At 48.6% G+C, this 18,028-nt stretch overlaps 1 protein-coding gene across 1 annotated transcript in view; it reads right to left on the reverse strand.

Annotated features, from left to right (window-relative positions):
* The window catches only part of C8B (complement C8 beta chain), a 38,315-nt gene extending 23,282 nt beyond the window's left edge, over positions 1-15,033 (reverse strand). The window contains exons 1-5 of the mRNA XM_006187610.3: positions 14,891-15,033; positions 8,010-8,166; positions 4,881-5,022; positions 2,701-2,842; positions 136-268 (exon numbers count right to left, since the gene is read on the reverse strand). Of these exons, the coding sequence (XP_006187672.2) occupies positions 136-268; positions 2,701-2,842; positions 4,881-5,022; positions 8,010-8,166; positions 14,891-14,982 (666 nt within the window). The 5' untranslated portion in view covers positions 14,983-15,033. The remainder of the gene's footprint in view (positions 1-135; positions 269-2,700; positions 2,843-4,880; positions 5,023-8,009; positions 8,167-14,890) is intronic.
* Positions 15,034-18,028: the final 2,995 nt, after the last annotated feature.

The raw sequence follows: 18,028 nt of genomic DNA on the forward strand, positions 1-18,028 counted from the left end.
GAACTGAAGCTCAGAGAGGAAAGGCGAGGTAGCCCAGCTCGCCCCGCTGGCAGGCTGCGGCCCGGGCCCACACTCCTGGCCCCTCAGCCAGTCCTCCTGCCTTTGCCCCTCGGTGGCCTCCCGGCTGGCATGTACCTGTGGGGTGAAGCTTTCCACGTTGTACGGCTTCCGAAACCTTGTGTTGAGGATGTAATGGGGGGAGCAGCCACCGGCAAAATACCTGTGATCGAGAACCGGGCCCTCCAAGCTGTTCATGAACAAATTGATCCTGCAGAGGAAGGCAGCGGAGAAGGGGAAGAGGTGAAGGTGTAATCCTGACTGGGAGACCTACTAAAGGACACTAAGGTCCCTTGGCACAGCACTCAAGGCCCTGGAGGTCCGGCTGAAAGCTTTCTGCCTTCATCTCTGGCTACTCCCAACCCCAGCCCCAATTTGGAGGTGCCGGCTCTTCCTTCAGTCTGCTCTGCTCCCTGTGCCTAAATGCCCTTCCAGCCAGTCACTGTTTTACCTCTTACTTCTCTTTCAAGACTGAGCTCTGTCACTGCTGGTTGTGGGAAGCCTTCGCTGACCCTGGCACCGAGCTGGGTTAGAGGTCCTCGGGAGACCCGGTGCTTGCCCCATTCGTGAATTTATCGTTCTGCATTATTGCAGCTGCCTTACAAGAATGGTCCAGCAGAGTAGGTAAGAACATGGAGTCTGGAGTCAGGTGCCCAGGGGTCAAATCCCTGCTCTGCCATTTACAAGTTATGTGACCTCAGGGCACAGCAGCTAACCTCTCTGCGCCACGGTCTCCTCATCTGTAAAATGGGAACAAAGAAAATCTTATCTCTTGGAATGGTTATGAGGATCATGTGTGTCCATGTTTGTTAAGTGCTTAGAACATTTTAACAAAAATGTGTCCATATTTGTTAGGTGCTGAGAACACTGCTTGGTCTACACTAGAGGCTTGTTATTTATGTGTCTGTTGTCTTCCCTAGGTGACATGCTCCTTGGGGATGGTGGTTTTCCTTTTAATTTCTGTACGATCTCCATCACAGGACACCAACCTAACTCCCATTTACTGAGGGTCAAACTGGAAACCGAACCAGTCGCAGGTGGCTCAGTGCATCACCTTACGTAGTGTCCCCAAAGCCCTGGGCAATAGAATCATTGTCTGCTTAGAGAGGATAAATCCTGTCTCTATTCAGACATTGTATCTCACCGCTTCCTAGGGCAGGCCTCCCCTCCTGACCTGCTTCGATTATTAGTGACAGCTCTGGGGTTTTTTTGTTGTTGTTGTTGCTAAAAGGAGCTCTCTCTCCTTTTGGCTTTTGCCTGCTGGCCTCGGTTCTGTTCCTACCAGAATTGTCTTAGGTTCTCCTTCGCATACAGGGTTTCCTGTAGCATAATAATGTATATTCGTTTATTTGCTTTAATGCTGTAATAATCAATTGACATATGTTGGCTCACTGAATCCCTCTGAGGTTTAATCCTTATACCCATTTAACAGATGAGGAAAGTGAGGCCCAGAGAGGGTAACTCACTTGCCCGAGGACTCACTGCCAGCAGGTGGCGGGGCCAGGACTCAAAGTCAAATTCAAGAACAGAAGCTGCTTTTTCCCGCCTGACAAGCTGCCTCTCCCGCATGAGTTTATTACCGTCACACCAGCTTATTCAGTCCTCACAGAACTGGGGAAAGGGTCTTACGGACTTCTGCCTACAACTGACAAAACTAAGGCACCACACAGACAGGTGCCTCAGCCGGGGCCCTGTGGCCTGTGAGCTGTCCTTCTGCCCTTCTTGCAGGGTCTTGACCTCTGCGGCTGGCTCCAAGTGTCCACTCTGTCACCCTCTTTGCCGTCTATCCCTTGGGAACTCTCAATTTTCCAGGCCTCAGTTTCCTTACTGAGGAGTGGGGGTTACGTTAACTAGTTTATCAGGTGGTCCCGAGAGGAGGCCTGTCCCCACACCAGGAGCCTGTGTCTCTAATAACAACCTTTCAGGATGGAGAGCGGATTTTTGTTTAGGAAGGAGGTAAACCCCATCCAGGGCCACTCTCCTCCCCACACCGCATCTCACAGGGTGACCTGTCAGGCGTGTGAGGGGAGGTTCTCACTCTGCCCCTGGGGGCTGAGAGGCTGCAGAGGGAGGCAGGGAGGTAGGGCGAGCACCGGGCCAGGGTGACCCCCTCTGACCCTGCTTCCTCACCTTGCTGGAGGATTGAACGGACTCGGAGACCCCCAGAAGCTTGCAACCCAGACTGGCTGTGGACCCTGCGGGAAACCCACTTCTTCACTGACTGATGACTTAGCAGCCTCTTCTCTGGGCCAGCCTCTACGCTGGGGCCTCGGGATAGAGAAACAGCTCAAACCTCCCTCACATTGAAGGTAATGCTCAGAAAGCACCTAACACAGTCACAGTGCAGGGGTCAGAGAAACCTTCCCCGCCAGGCCCTCGCGGGAGCCTCTCTGGTCCCCACGCACAGCTCAGCTCTCAGTGCTCCTGAGCCAGCCCTCCCTGTGGCTGTGTATCCGGGACGCGCTCCTGGAGCTTTAGCAACTGTCCTCAGACAGCAGCCACGGGCAACCCTTTACGCTCGCCCTTTTTTCAGAAAGGAAAACCAGGAGCCACTCTGTGCAGATCAGCCGCCTCCCTCTCTCCTCCAGAATGACATCCAGTCATGCGCCTTCCCAGCTCTGCAACAGCAAGACAGCCACTCACCCACTGGCCAGGCTGCCAATGGCCCAGTATTGCTCCACCTCCTGCGGACATTTTTTATAAACTCTTCTACAGTTCGCCTCATCTGACTGGTCTCCACAGTCGTTGTCCCCGTTGCAAAGAAGTCTGCGGTTTACACACCTCCCTGGGATGGAGAAAGGCTGTCAGCCGTGGTCCCAAGGCCGGCAAGAGAGAGGACTCACATGGTATGGGGCCTACTGTGTGCCAGATACTTCGCTGTGTCTTGAATGCTCTGTTTGCATTAGTCCTCATGTATCGGGGTGGGTGGGTAATGGAATTTAGTTTCTTACCCCGAAGAGGCCAGTGTTGTATTCCTGAAAACACTTGAGAGGAGATTATTAACGATGCGGAAAGGAAAAGAGGCTTCTGGGCAGGGGTCAAGTGGCCAGACAGGCAGGAAGTCTGAACACCTCTGCTTGGGGCTGATGGGAGGAGGTGGGTTGGATGGGTCCTGCAAACAGTACTAGCCCTGAGACTGTCCTGTGTGTTACCTGACCCCCTGCCTCAATGTACCCACCTGTGAGATGGAGACATCATTGCCCCAACCGCCAGTGGCTGCTGGGGGCTGACATGAATGCATGAAGCAGTACTGACTCATGGTCAGCACTGGGTAAGCACTGTTCCTACTGTTACCTGTGTTTTGACGGGCCCCATGCTCATGGCTCGTAAGTACTGGCAGGCGGCTGCACTACCCCAGCCTAGAGCTTTCTCGTCGCAGATCCTCCCCACTAAACCACACTGCCTGCAACACCGCAGCCATCTGGGCCATTTTTAGATGATAAAAACATCTGGACTCTATGTTTAAAGTCACTTGCAGCACTGTCCCCTCCTTTAACCTCTTCTCCCCAGCCACTTGACTTGCTTTCTTACTTGTACATTCTTGGCGGATACAGCTCATAAGATATATGACCCTTTTTTTCTGACATGTGTCCGGTCATTTTTAACCAAGGTTCTTGGGGGTGTGAATGGCAGAAGAGTTAACAATCAAGTCTTCAAACGTTTCTTATGAGGCATTTAAACTAAACTCTGCTTGAATAACCATTACGGCTTTGGTCAGAATCATGGAACACTGGCCATGATGAGTCCATGGACACCCTGTAAAAGTCTTTCAGATTTATTAGATGGAGTTTTACATTTGCAATAAGCCCCAGAAACTGCACTAAGAATCCCTATTTCTTTCTGGAAAGATCTTGAAGCCTAGTCCACATGGTTACAGCATACGTAAGGAATTGCATCTCTCATCTGGGTAATTTGGGTACGAACACTCTTAGTTTTTTGATGGAGCCTTGGAGAAGCAGAGAGGTATATGTTTGCCTGCATTCGCTGGAGAAATGAGTTCAAAAGACAAGTGTTTACTTAGTTCTGCAGCTGGTAATTACTCATTTGTGTGCTCTTCCTTCCCTCTGTCTGCCCATCCATCTGCCCCTTATTTTCCCCTTTCTTCCTTTAATCAAAAATGTCTTACTGACTGTATCACGTATTGAAGATTATGCCGAACTTGGTGATACAGACGCGCAAAAGAAAGGGACTTTCTCACCAAAGAGCTTTCAGAGATGAATGATGCTAGCTCACCACCCTGTTTAAATGGTGTAGGCTTTGCTACATTGTATTTAGCTCCAAGTCTCTGAGAGAGCCTGCAGAGCTAACCTCCTGCAAAGAGCTTTCATGGCATTGCATCGCTTGATGCTTATCAGCAAGCCTGTAAGGTACTAACATCACTTCTGATTTTCTGTGTAGGGGACTGACGTGCAGAAAGGTTAAGCGACTTCTCCCAAATCACACAATCAAATTAAGATTTGACTTAATTCAGGATTTCTGATTCTAGCACATAACCTCTGGTGTCCTTAATGTCAGTGAACGTAATCTGAATTCCCAAATTCTTATCTGTAGCCCCTCCACTCACCTGCCGTATGATCTTGGGCAAGTAACTTCCCCAAGTGTCAACTTCTCAATTTGTGAAATGGGGATAATAGTAACACCTGCTCTATAGGGTTGTTTTTTTTTTTTTAATGAAGTAATACATGTAAAAAGAGGTCAAGGAGAACAAGGAGGGCTTCTGGCCTGACACATGACCTTCATGGACACTAGGCAGTGGCCAGTCCTCCCATCATCACGAGCCTCACTCAATGGCTCTCCCCTCCCATTCCTGCATCCCTTTATACCTGTCTGAGCACACACGAAGCCTTCACATCGCACTTGACTTCTGCATGGTCTGTTGGAAACACAGTCTTCGACTTCCTTGTCAGAGAAGCTGCATGGTTCCCCGTGGAACTGAGAGGGCTGGAGCAGGTAGGCATGTCTGTACTGTGGCAGAGAGGGGCACGGTGAGCCCTGGCCAGAGCCTCGGGGCCCCGGGGGGCTGAGGGATACACTTAAGGATCTCTATTGCGATTGGCTGTTTGCCTATTTCAACTAGACTGGGGGCTCTCTGAGGGTGGTGGCCTTGGCCCTGATCTCTGCCTCCGCAGGGTTCAGTAAAGACTTGCTGAATGTGGGAAAAGTATGGGCTTTGGAGTTAAAAGGTCATAAGGAGACTAACGTAGCCAGTTCAGTATCACAAAACCACAGACTCCCAGCTTGATGAATCCAATGGGCTGATTCAAGTCTTCTCATTTACTAAGTAGCTTAAAATGCAAAAGCACGTACTTTGGAATCACAACTGACCCTGACACTCTCTAGTCACGTGCTATTGGGTAAGTTACTCAGATGCTGTGACCTCAATATACTAATTGATAAAATGGGGATAATGAATTAGCTAATAATGAATTACCAATAATTAATAATTAAATGATTAATAATTATTAATAATAAATTACCTTAAAGTACAGTTATGGAGTTTCATTATATATGTGATATATATTTCACATGTATGTATGAAATCTCAATTGTGTTGTCTGGTACACAGTAGGCACTCAATTTCTTGGACTTCTTTTTCTTTTTAATTATGAACACTTTTTAGCAGTGAATCTTTCTCTCTCGCTACCTTCCTGTTTGTTTATTCCAGAAATATTGATTGAATTGCCAAAATATTGATTGAGCCACCCAGTGTTGAAAAAACGTAGGTATTATCTGTGCTGGTCTGTGCTTGGTCATGACCACCCCCTCTGGGCCGCCCCCCAGGAGGTCCCAGATGATGGTGGTGGTGATGCTCTACCCCAGGTCGTCAACACAGTGCGCTGGTGCAGTGGTAGGGGAAGTGCCACGTTCCCTGTAACTCACAGGGGAATCCCACGCAAACTTCACGGTGAGGTGACATCTAGGCTGAGCCCCAAAGGATGAACAGAAATGTCAGGTAAACATGGAGAGCTGGTGTGACAAGGGGAGGGAAGAGTGATCGGGTGGAGGGAACTGCTGCCCCAAAGCTGAGAAACTAGAGAGAATGCACCTTGTTCCAGGAAACAGAAAGAAACTCACCACGGCTGGAGTGAAGTGGGGGAGAGGGAGAGTGGCGAGAGGGAATCAGTCAGGCTGGATTTAGTCCTTCATTATGGGGCAACGAGAAACCACAGCAGAGAAGGAAGTGATAAGACTTGGGTGGCTTCCAAATGCTAGATGCAGTCAAGATTTTGGTGCCACCAAAGGAGGCCAACCAGGATAGCAGCCCCTTTGCAGACTGATGTGTTAACCAGCCAGTTCCTGCTTGCACGGCGTCTGGAAATCTAGAAAAGAAGCAGATCACCATCCACGCGTGCGCCTTTGCTTTGCCAGGGAGTCTCTTCCTGGGAGGCAGAGGCTGGCCCGACAGGGATCAGGTCTACAGAGGAGGTGCTGGAAGGCAAGCCCCAGGCGCCAAAGACAACACGGGTTTGAAAAGCATAGAAATGATGGTGAAAGACAACTTCCAATTCCAGTGGAAGGGCTTTGATGAACCCCCAGCCACTGCCCCTGCAGGCAGCAATGACGACCACAGAGGGAGAGTGTGTAGCAGACTCTGAGAGCTCTTGCGGGCCGAGTGAGAGGATGGATGGATGACTGGTGCTGAGTCTTCCTGGTTTATGGTGCTGATGAAGCAATTATCCAGATAATTGGATCAATGTTGATAACGTCAGCAATAAAGCCTACTATGGGAACTGAATGAGCCTGCCTGGCTCTCTGCATTGATCCAATTAAGCGTGTAATTGTCCTGGGCCTACTTCCACAGCCTCTTTAGGGTCCTAGCACTGGCTGGCTTGGTTTCCCAAGGAGCTGGGGAAATGGGAACCATTCTCTTTTCTTCGACACATATGCTGTTCTGGAGCTGGTTCCGGGTCAGCCCTCCTGTGACAAAGAAGCTTGAGAACAGACACTTCAGAGACTGTGTGTTCTGATTGGCAAAACACTAGATGAGAAGCCAGTGGCCTGAGTTCCAGGTCTGTGTTTGCTACTAGGTGAAGCCGAGAAATCTACTCTGGGTCTCGGTTTACCTATCTGCCTAACAGAAAGTGAAGCAAGTCTCCTGCCTCCCTTAAGATATGTCAGACGATATGAGATCAAACCACAGATATTTACGGAGTACCTCTTACATGCCAGAAATTGGCCTACACACTGAAGATGTAGAGTTGGATACATTTTTAAGCACTCACAGCATGATGGAAAGGCAAATAGTAAGAGAAAGGTCAGTAAGAAGTGCTAGGATGCAGAAGGAAGAAGGAGCTATAGCAGTTCAAAAAAGGGTGTCTATCTAACGGCAAGCAGGGCTGAGAAGTCAGGGAAGGCTTCTCAGAAGAGGTGGCCACTAAGCAAAGTTTCAATCATGAGTAGGTGTTAGCCACTGAAGGAAGTGGGGAGGTCACCCCAGCCTGAGAAGGCAGCATGAATACAGGCACAGAGAGAATGTGCAATGGGCAGAGAAGTACACATATTCTGGGTGCTGGAGCGGGGCTGTTCTATGGGGATGTAGGCCAGGTCGAGGTCATGGGGCGCCCTGAATACCATGAGTCTGGACTTGATCCTAAAAGCCATGTGTAGACTTTGAATGGTTTCAAGCCAGGGAAAGACAGGCCAGATTTTTATTTTCAACAATTCCCCTGGTTGTACCATGAAAGGTGGATTGAAAGAACCAGGTTGGAGGCAGGAAGCCTAATCAGGGAGCTGCTAATGGGAGCAAGGACAGATATGCCTGGAAAAAACCTGCAAGGTCAAACAAAGGATTGCTCCTTGGAAGCACGGAGGAATCGAATCCATTAGTTAAATCAGCCAACCTTTACTGAGATTTCACTAGGATCCAGGCACTGTCAGCAGTGCCTCAGCCGATCTTGCCGAGTATTTGGGTTCCTGGAAGCTTAGGGCTCTCCCAAGGCCCAGGTACCTACCCTTTTCTTCTGACAGGGATCACACGTGGTCCAGGGGGACCAGCTGGACAGTTTGCAATCGATAGGCACTGATGAGACACCCACACTCCGCGTCTGTCTGCTCTTGGCAAGGCTCTCGTTGACTGCATTTGACTCGAGAGGGTGTGACCTTTCACCCCTAAAAGGTTATCACAGAGAAGAGAGTCAAGTGTCAGACGGGAATTAAGTATCCATCCAACCACCTGTCCATCCACTCAGTACATACACGTTTGCTCACTTGTGCGAGGCTATTGGCTTATCATTCAAGTACATGTTAATTCATCCAACAAATGTTTATTGACACCCAGTCAGTGCCTGACATTCTGCCCAGCTATGGTCAAGAGAGTACTGACCTCTGACCAGAGGACAGGCCATCAGCAGCTGCGTGATCTTGTCTGCGTGATCTTCAACCTGCGTGCGCTTTACTTTCCTTGCCTACACAGCCAGAGAATCATGCCTACCTCTTAGGGCTACTGCTGGGATTAAGTAAGGAGGACACGTGAAAGCACTTTATAAACTCGAAGGTGCTCTAGATTTGCAGGGAATGCAGCCACAGCTAGATGTATGACCTTAAGCAATTCCCTTCCCATCTCTGGGCCTCTGTTTTATCCCCTGGAAAGTCAGAGCTTTGGACCAGACGGCCTCAGAGGTGCCCTCTCACATCATGAATATGAGATACTTTTTCTGAGAACAAACCATATTCAGGATACCGTAGGGGATACAGAGAAACAGGAGACAGAGGCTCTGCCTTCTGGAACTCACAGTGTGCCTGACAGTAAGAAAAGAGAGACCGGTCTCATGCCTTAGCTCTTCTGGACTTTATCCAGTAGGCAAGGTTCTTAAGCATGCAGGCTCCACGGTCAGAGCTGTGCTGTAGGACATCACTGAGGCTGCGGCGTGGAGGCTGGATGGAGGTGGGGAGAGTCGGAGGCAGGACAAGCAGGTGGGAGGCTCGTGCAGGTGGGAGGCTCGTGCAGGAGTGCCGGTGAGCGATGTGAGCCTGAAGCACAGGGGACAGAGGATGGGGAAGACGGACTGACGGGACATTGCTCAGCTGGAATGGAGACAAGTGATGGGTAACTGGAGGGGATGTGGGTTAGAGGAAGGGGTTTGAGTTGATGCTGGTTTGCAGTTTGAGTGTGAGGGTGGGTGGGAAGCACAGGAGCAAAGGAACTTGTTGAGGAAGGTGCAGTTGGGGCATGCTGAGTTCCAGGTGCCTGTGGAACACCTATGTAGAGTCTCAATAAATAGTTCCTAGTGGAAATAATGCCACTTGGACCTAGAGATTATCATTCTAAGTGAAGTAAGTCAGAGAAAGACAAATATCACATGGTATCACTTATATGTGGAATAAAATGATGACACAAATGAACTTATTTACAAAACAGAAACAGACTGACAGACACAGAAAACAAACCTACGGTTACCAAGGGAGAAAGGAGGGGAGGGAAGGATAAATTAAGAGTTTGGGATTAGCAGAAACAAACTACTACATATAAAATAGATAAACAGCAGGGTTCTACGGTATAGCACAGAGAACTATATTCAATGGCTTGTAATAAGCTGTAATGAAAAAGAAAATATATATGTATAACTGAATCACTGCTGTACACCAGAAACTAACACAACATTGTAAATCAGCTGTACTTCCATTAAAAAACAAAGTTCCTAAGTAGTTTTGGATCTCAGGAGAGAGATCTGTACTAGAGATACGGATCTGATTGTGAAAAGCTACAGGAGAGGGTAAAACTGTTCTTGATAGATGCGGGCCAAAGAGAAACCGGTGGGGAGCAGGTGCACTGCCAGGAGAGACTGGTGCCTGCCAGGCCAGGCAGGGTAAATACATAGAGGTGACTGGGGGACGGAGTGAGGCCAGTGGTGGTGTTGGTGGGGGATGGGAGAGGCAGACAGTGTCACATCTGCATTGCAGCCATGCAACATGAGACTTGAAATACGTCTAGATGATAAGGCAACACTTTTTGTTAAGCTCCTGGCACTCGTGGGACACTGGGTGAGACAGAGAGTGACTGGGCATGTTATTTACTCTGTCTTGCCTCCAGGTTCCCCAGGTGTAACATGATGGGTATATTATAATCTCTATTGAAAGAATGTATAATGCTGTAAGATTCTTGGTAACTCGTGTTTCTTTTCAGGGTAAAAAGGGAGAAGAAAAGAGAAAGAATTTAGATTTGTTGAGCACTCAGGATGTGTCAGACCCTGTGTGAGATGTTTCACCCCTGCCAGCATCTAATTCTGACAGCAGTGTTAGGGGCAGCACCGGGGCAGTGCCGCCTGGACAGAGGGGGAGACAGCCGAGAGTCACGCAGCTGGCACATGGTCACGTTGGGGTCTGATCCAGCATCTGTTCGACCCCAGTGCTGGTGTTATGCCCACTGCCCCACGCTGCCTGGAGGGGAACTGGGCCAGCACCCCCTCCTCCAATCCCCTCCATCTCCAGACGAGGCATCTTTCACCCCTGCATCCACGACTGACTTCTTGGGGACAGCATCTACATCGTTTCCACTGTCTCTGACAGACAGAACACCACTCCAGACAAGGTCGTTAACAATACATTCTCACTTGGCAAAAGTCCTTAAAGGAGGGTAATATTAACTACAGTGAAATCCATCTCCATGACCACTCCAGAGACCAGCAAAAATCAATCGCCTAGTAATGTTGGATCTTGAACGGAAGGTCAAAGACGCTCCTGGAAACCACAGGTGGATACTTAAAAATGGTTACTTGAGCAGGATGCCGCAGACCAGCGGGGAGGCTTCAGAATGTGCTCTTATCTACTCATTTGCTCAGGTTTGACAAAGCAATATTGTCTGTGATTTGGCTTCTCCTAAGCATGTATTTGACAGCCCGGCAGGGTATCCTCTTCCTGTTTCCACTAAGAAACAGTTATATTGTGTTTTTAGCAACCATCCGCCCAATTCAGGCCACAGTGGAGACTGAGTGGATAAGTCATGTGCATACACGCTATTAAGAATCACCATCATTTTCCGCTCTGACATTTGTGAGCCTGTTAATGGGCAAGATGATCGCTTACAGAAGGAACTTGGTAAAGAGTAGTTATAACCACCAGCTCTCTCATTTTTGCACCCAGTTTTCATTATGGAGGTGGCAATACAATGAAGTCATCAGCTGAATACATAGTACCTCTGTAAATTACAGCGGCTAAGACGTGTGCGGTTTCTGAGTCCTACAAAACGCACACCTGAAAGCAAGACCGGCATTAAATCGCATCTTTAATTCCTGGGACTAGCATGGACCCAACAGAAGGCAGGGGCAGTCAGGGCCTTCATGCCTATGAATTTACAGAAACAAACCAGATGGACGTTCTGAGCAACCGACTTGACGTCTGTCATTCAAGTTCTTCTGGATGTTTATCTTACGGTTACCAGAGGTGTAAGGGGGTGGGGAGGGATAAACTGGGAATTCAAAAATTGCACCTCTTGGGGAGTGATGGAAATGTTAGCTACCTTGATCCTGGTGGTGGTTTCATGGGTGTATATCTCTATCACAATTCGTCAAATTTTACATCTGAAATATGTGTAGTTTACTGTACAGGAACCATAGTACAATGAAGGTGTAAAAAAAATCCTCTGGATGTTTTTAATGTTGAAAAGTTAAATATGTCCAGAGAAGCACGGAAAAAATAATACTTATGTACTTACAACCCAGGACTGGCAAGTGTTAACATTTTCAAATACTTCCTTCTTTTTTTTTTTTTTTTAAACAGAAGATAATCTCATAAATTTGACCTCTTCGGCTGACACTAGCCCCAGTCCCACTTTCCTCTCCTCTCCTTCAGAGGACGGCACGGTCATGAACTTGGCGTGTACCCTTCCAGTCTTTTAAGTGTTTTACATACCCACATACAGACACACCAGAGAGCATTGCTTTCACGTGCTTCACTCATACTGGACATATTATTCTGTAACTTGCTTTTGTCAATCAACTTTGTATTTCTGGCTTATCCGTGTTGATTGATAAAGAGATCTTGTTCCTTCCTTTAATCCAGATGTTCCATTGTAAGACATGCATTCCACCCAGTTTATTCCTTTTGAAGGGACATCTATATTTTTTTCAATATTTTGCAATTGCAGACAATGCTACAGCAAACACCCTTCTGCAAGTCCTTGGAACGTATCCCCTACGTCAGGACAGGCAAGGATGTACCTGCCATTCCTCGAGGTGCACGAAATCTGTTGCCGGCCTGAGGACATATTTCACTCGGTCCCTGTCTCCTACTCTCTGTCTACCAGGAGTCTCTGATCAAAAGAAAGATGAATCCATTGCGTACGGCAGGATTAGGTCAGCAGTAAATTGCGAGCCATCAGCTTATATAGACGGGTACATCAATATATTTTGGCTTTCTGCAGAAATGCCCTGACACAACAACTTTCTTGTCACACACAATTTGTTCGGCAGCTGCATCCGTTCCCTTTGCAAATAGCATCCTTCCTCCTTGCTGGAAGGGGCAGCTTCTGGGTGGCAGATTTTCAATTTCTCTTCTGTCATTTGCTGTTGTAGACATGAAATTTAAAGCAACATCTCAAGGCAACCAATGTGTGGTCCAGAGATAGAGAAATGGCCTGGGAGTCCAGCAAGTCAGATCCACAAGGCAGGTAGAGAGGCAATAATGCATTAGTGAGAGGCAGAAAGATGCAGGGGCAGACAAGGGCTCTGGAACCAGACCAAAAAAATAAATGAAACTGGATTTGAATCCATATTCTGTTTTGTACTAAGTGAGGAACCTCGAGACAGTCATTATCCCCCTAAATCTCAGTTTGCTTCTCTGTAAACTGTAAACAATAGCATTTATCTCAAATGGCTGGGAGGATTGGGGCTGACATATCTAAGTGGCTGGTACAGCAGGAAATAAACACAGGTCTCGTGATGATGTGATGGCCATTTCATCTGACTTGATTACAAGAGTAACTAAAAATGGACACTTTTTTAGCTAATATGACGGAGGTCTCAGCATTTTCCATGCCAGAATTGAAGGCGTGGAAATCAATCGCATGCCGTGTTCAGGGGTGCCCCGTGGGAACCATGCGTCGACGTCAGAGCACTAAACCCGGATTCAGGGAAGGGTCTGAGACTCACCAAACGTGAATGACTCTCTTCTCCTCTCTGAGGACCAGTGTGGTTTTCTACATGGTACGAAGAGAGACCACAGTCCTCTCCCGACACGGCTGGAGGATCACGCGAGGGTCCCCGACCTGTCGTCTACCCGCCCACTCCTACCTCCACCTCCTGCCTCGGGGCGAACTTCCTAACCTGTAAGTCTGACCCTGTCCATCTTTGGCCAAAAGCCCCCCAGTGGCTCCCCATCGCCTAGAAGATAAGGTGCAGCTGGTGTGCAAGAGCCCCCTCAGGCCCCCCTGTGATCTGACTCCAGCTGGCTCCCACCCTGTCTCACCGGGGGTAGCTGCCCACCTTGCCCTGTGCCCAAGGCTCACTGAAGCAGATGTGCAGCTTCAGGAGCAAGCCAGGCACTCCCATTTCCACGCCCTTGTCTGTGCTGCTTCCTTGGCCTGGAATACCCTCCGCGCTCCTGGCCCTTTGGCAAACACCTCTCATACGGGAAGAGTCAGCTCAAGCACCTCCTCTCCCAGAAGCCGTTCCAGACCCCATGCCCCGCACAGCGCGCACTCCCTCCCTTGTTCCCCGCCTGCCCCTGTGCGATCTCTCGTCGCAGCTCACAGAGCATGTGCTCACATGTTGGTTTCCTCCGTGAGAACATGAGCCCTTTGTGTCCCTGTTCATCTCTGCATCCCCGGAGCCAGAAAGGGAGCCTTCACGCAGGGGTGCACGTGTGGGCAGGGATGCTGTGACCCCGCTAAACCCTCCATTCCTGACACATTTCCTCGGCTCCTGACGGCACAGAGTGCATACAAGGAAGGCCTTGGCAGCTTTGCTCTTTTCAGGGCCAAGTGGAGTTTCTGGATAATCCTAATGGCTGTTATTCATCGAGTGCCCAGGGGGTAGGGAACACTCTTCATCCTGGTCTCGGGTGGTGCCCAATGGGGCCTGAGCGCTCAGCACAGCTGAGTCCAGGGGTGTGTCCGGGGGGCCTGGTGCTCCTCCCGTGAGGGGCTGAGCTCACCCAGCTTTTATGGAATGAGTCAGAGGAGTGCCCTGAATAGTCCTCTTCCCCACGGGACTGCTCACAAGGAGGCCGGGGACGCCTGGCGGCTTCAGACCCTCACAGTGGACACTTCTCCTGCCCCAGGACACGCACTGGAGCCCGAGTTTGAACTTCCACTCAAACTAAGTTTGAGCTTTTGACTCAGATGTTTTCTTTAGCCTGTTTTGCACCCTATTAACGAATACCGACAGCATGATGAAATACATCAGTTAGCGTTTAACTGCTGGGAACATCTGGAGCGTGAGAGCGCGCGCGCGCGCGCGTGTGTGTGTGTGTGTGTGAGAGACACGGGGGGGGGGGAGCAAAGAATTTAGGCTGATGGGCAGGTAGAGAGGGGGCACTGTCATATTAAAATCCTTGCTATGAATTGGCCTTCCCCCTCACCCCCGTACATAACAAACCTTCTGCATAAAGAATCACAACAAGGCTTTGTTGAGAATACAGCACAAGCGCCCCAATCTTCTCAGCATGACAAAATACATTTAAACATGTCCATTTCTGATGGGACCTCCTGTTGAAGTCAGCCGCTCGGTTCCACAATTATGTGAAGAGTTGTTGATATTATTTTATCAGGTGTGTGCCAATTGCTTCCAGAGATGCTCCTTATTCAACAGGCATGTGACAAGGAGAGGGTCAGCATTATGTAGCTTTATGTTCTCCTGTCGTATTACTGATTAGGGAGTCGTCTGTAACCGTCACTTACCTGGAGCCAGGCAAACTGAGACAGCCCAGGGCAGCACACAGAAGGAGCAGCTCTGTCGGCGCCCTCCGAGCCCACGTCCCTGGCTTCGTCATTGTCTCTCTGCGACAGGGGAGCTGACCGAGGCTCCTGGGCGCATGAAGAGCCTGCACGGAGAGCGCTGCTGTCAGCTGCTGTCCCCACAGAGCAAACAGTCTGGCAAAGTAAACAGAAAGCCATCAGTGCCTGCAAATGCCTTAGACTTTGTACAGACAGAAAACTTACCTGTGACCCTAGAAACCCATGGGAAGGATGGCAAGTGCTGCTATAGCTTGGCTTGTATTCACATAAAACAGACTTTGGGGCGAGCATCTGGGAGGACAGGTGGTCAGCAAGGCGATGAGGACTGTGGGCTCCAGGTCCAGGCTGCCTGGGTTTGAATCCTCTCCCTGCCGTTTCCCGAGCTTCGGGACCTCGGGCAAGTCGCTGTACTTCTATGCCTCAGTTTTCTCACTTGGAAAGTGGTGAGAGTCAAACAAGTGCATATAAGTCAAGTGCTTAGAACAGGCCCCTGCTGGGCACTCAGACACGCGAGCTATCATTACTAAGTGGAGTGCAGGGTCTGAAGTCCGGCAGGCCAGGCTTAGAATTCCGGTTTTGCTTCTTTCTAGCTATGTGATTTTGAGTAAGTCAGTAAGAGGCTATAAGGCTCTAGAGTCCATACACCTGGGTTCAAATTCTCTCTGTATCTTTCACCAGCTGTGTGACCCAGGGCAAATGATTAACCTCTCTGGGCCTGCACTTTTTCATTTACAAAACAGGTGTAATAAAAGTACCCACCTCACAGGGTTGCTACAAAAATTAGATAAATCTGAATATTTAAAACAGTTTGAACAGTGCCTAGCACACACTACATGCTCTCTCTAAAGGTGAACTGCGGTTTTTATTGACTGTCTCTGGTTCTGTTTCCTCACATGGAAAACTGGCAGGGCTATGCTTTATCTATCACTTAAGGTCGGGATGAGCTGCTAAGTGTGAAAATGTTTCACAAATAGGCATTATAAAAATGACAACTGTAAGAGATTAATTAATCAAATATGTATTCTTGTTATTATGTAACTTATGTAGGACTTAATTTTATTAAGAGAAAAATAAAGGGCTGCCCTGATGTTGCTGGGAAGTGAAGTATAGGTGATGACTGGATTCAGACAGATTCAACATTTATCTCCAGTATTTGCTGATAACCTTGAAAGCCACCGTAATAGTGGCACCTGAAGGGAACTCAGTAAACACCGTCACCCTTCACTCTTCACCGATCACCTCTCCCAGGTAAAGGTCAGAGGACGTTCCTCTAGGGTTGAGCCCAGCAAAGGCAAGTACCACTCACACAGGGTGAGTCAGACTTGTTTTATTTGAGCCTGGAAGAGTGAGTGCTTCCCCTTCATCTGTTCGCTACTCTGAACAGCACAATGATGGCTCTGTCTTTTCTTTGTGGCCCCGCCGTTAAACTGGATTAAAGAAAAATGTGATTCTAACAATCTCTTGAAATGGCATAGTCCAAGCAAATGTTCACCGTGATACCTGTGGAAATGATGTCTAGATTGCCTGTGGCCAGATGTGGGGCAGGTGTCTTCACATTTTCAGCTCCACTGCGGATACAGAGTGTCAGCAGGCTACTCCCAACCTGGAGGTGGTACCCGCCCTGCCTGTGGTGAGAAGCACAGGAGTTCGATGTGAAAGAGACGTGGTGCCAACTTGAAGGCCATGTACAAATGGCAGACGCTCTCAAATGTACCCCCATCACAGACTCCTCAGAATCAGCACATTCAAAGTCCAAACTGCACTAACTTGGCACTTATGAAACCAAACTGTGGCCCATAAAGGGCTGGAGAAACATGGCGGATGACCGTCCTGCCTCTGTTGACCTTGCAGGTGTGGGTGAGGGGCCTTGGAGGGGAGAGGCAGCAGGCAACTTGAGGGCAGGCTGGATTTGATTTCCTTGAACAAACTATCTAATTTCTCCAAGACTCTGTTTCTTCCATCTGGAAAATGGGGCTAATCTTCATTAATACCTACTTCATAAGGTTGTTTTGAGGTTTGAATACATAAAACATTAAGCCCTTAACTTACTTCCTGACACAGGTTGGAAGTACCAGCCTGCTCCCCATCCTGCCCTGGCTGCCTGGCTGGGCTGGGGTGGGGAGTGAGAATAAGGAAGAGCAGTGAGGGGATGGATGGAGAGCCGCAGAGGGCAGGAGATCTTTCACATTAATTGTGCCCAGAACACAGAACGCGAGCTCTGCTCTCAGACCATCCTGTGTGCATTCCATTATCGTCATTCGAAGCACAAGGCACCATCTCACCATTGTCCCAGAGGATGCAGTCACCTGAACTTTGACACGATTGATTGTGGTAGTTAATCATTTGTAAACAAGCAGAAAATTGTGTTTCAAGAATGACCCACACCCTCTCTCATGTCTGCATACATTGAAGAGAAGATACAACCTTACAAGATAGGGCCCCTAATTCCACCTCCTCAACCTGATGATCGACTCACGGAGGAAGCCACAAATTTTAGAGAGGGCTGTTATACGAATGAATCATGTGCTCACTCACCTCCAGATTTTCTTGTGCACGCCGTTCCCTCTGCCCAGAATATGTGCCTCATGGCTAAATATGACTCATTACTTACGTTTCAAATTAATGTTAGTTTCTCAAGAAATCCTTCCCTATTGACTCACCTGGGATTGATTCCAGGCCCCCGTGGGTCTCCTGGAATTCCAACCTCATAGCGCCCCCTGGTGGTTTCAGGTACTGCTCACCTGAGGTCATGTCAGGATGATGGCAGCCTCATGCCATGGTGATAATACAGAGTTTTCATGGACAGTTCTTAGCAATTTAACAGTTTCTCCCATATATTATCTTGTTTGATCTTGACAAAAAGCCAACCACTGAAGTATCATCTTCCATGCCTCTGAGATGGGGTTCCACAACTGTATCCACAGCTGCTAAACAGCAAATCCATGACTAGATTCAAGTTTTTTTCTGACTCCTAAACTCTTCTTTTTGTAATTCCAAGGTTTCACCCTTCTCTTAGGAAGTTTCAGGTCTAACACAATTATCATAGCTCACCAGTCTCTGATCAGGAGAGAGCTTTTTAAA

The sequence above is a fragment of the Camelus ferus genome, chromosome 13 (assembly GCF_009834535.1).
Source record: "Camelus ferus isolate YT-003-E chromosome 13, BCGSAC_Cfer_1.0, whole genome shotgun sequence".
Classification (NCBI taxonomy): domain Eukaryota; kingdom Metazoa; phylum Chordata; class Mammalia; order Artiodactyla; family Camelidae; genus Camelus; species Camelus ferus.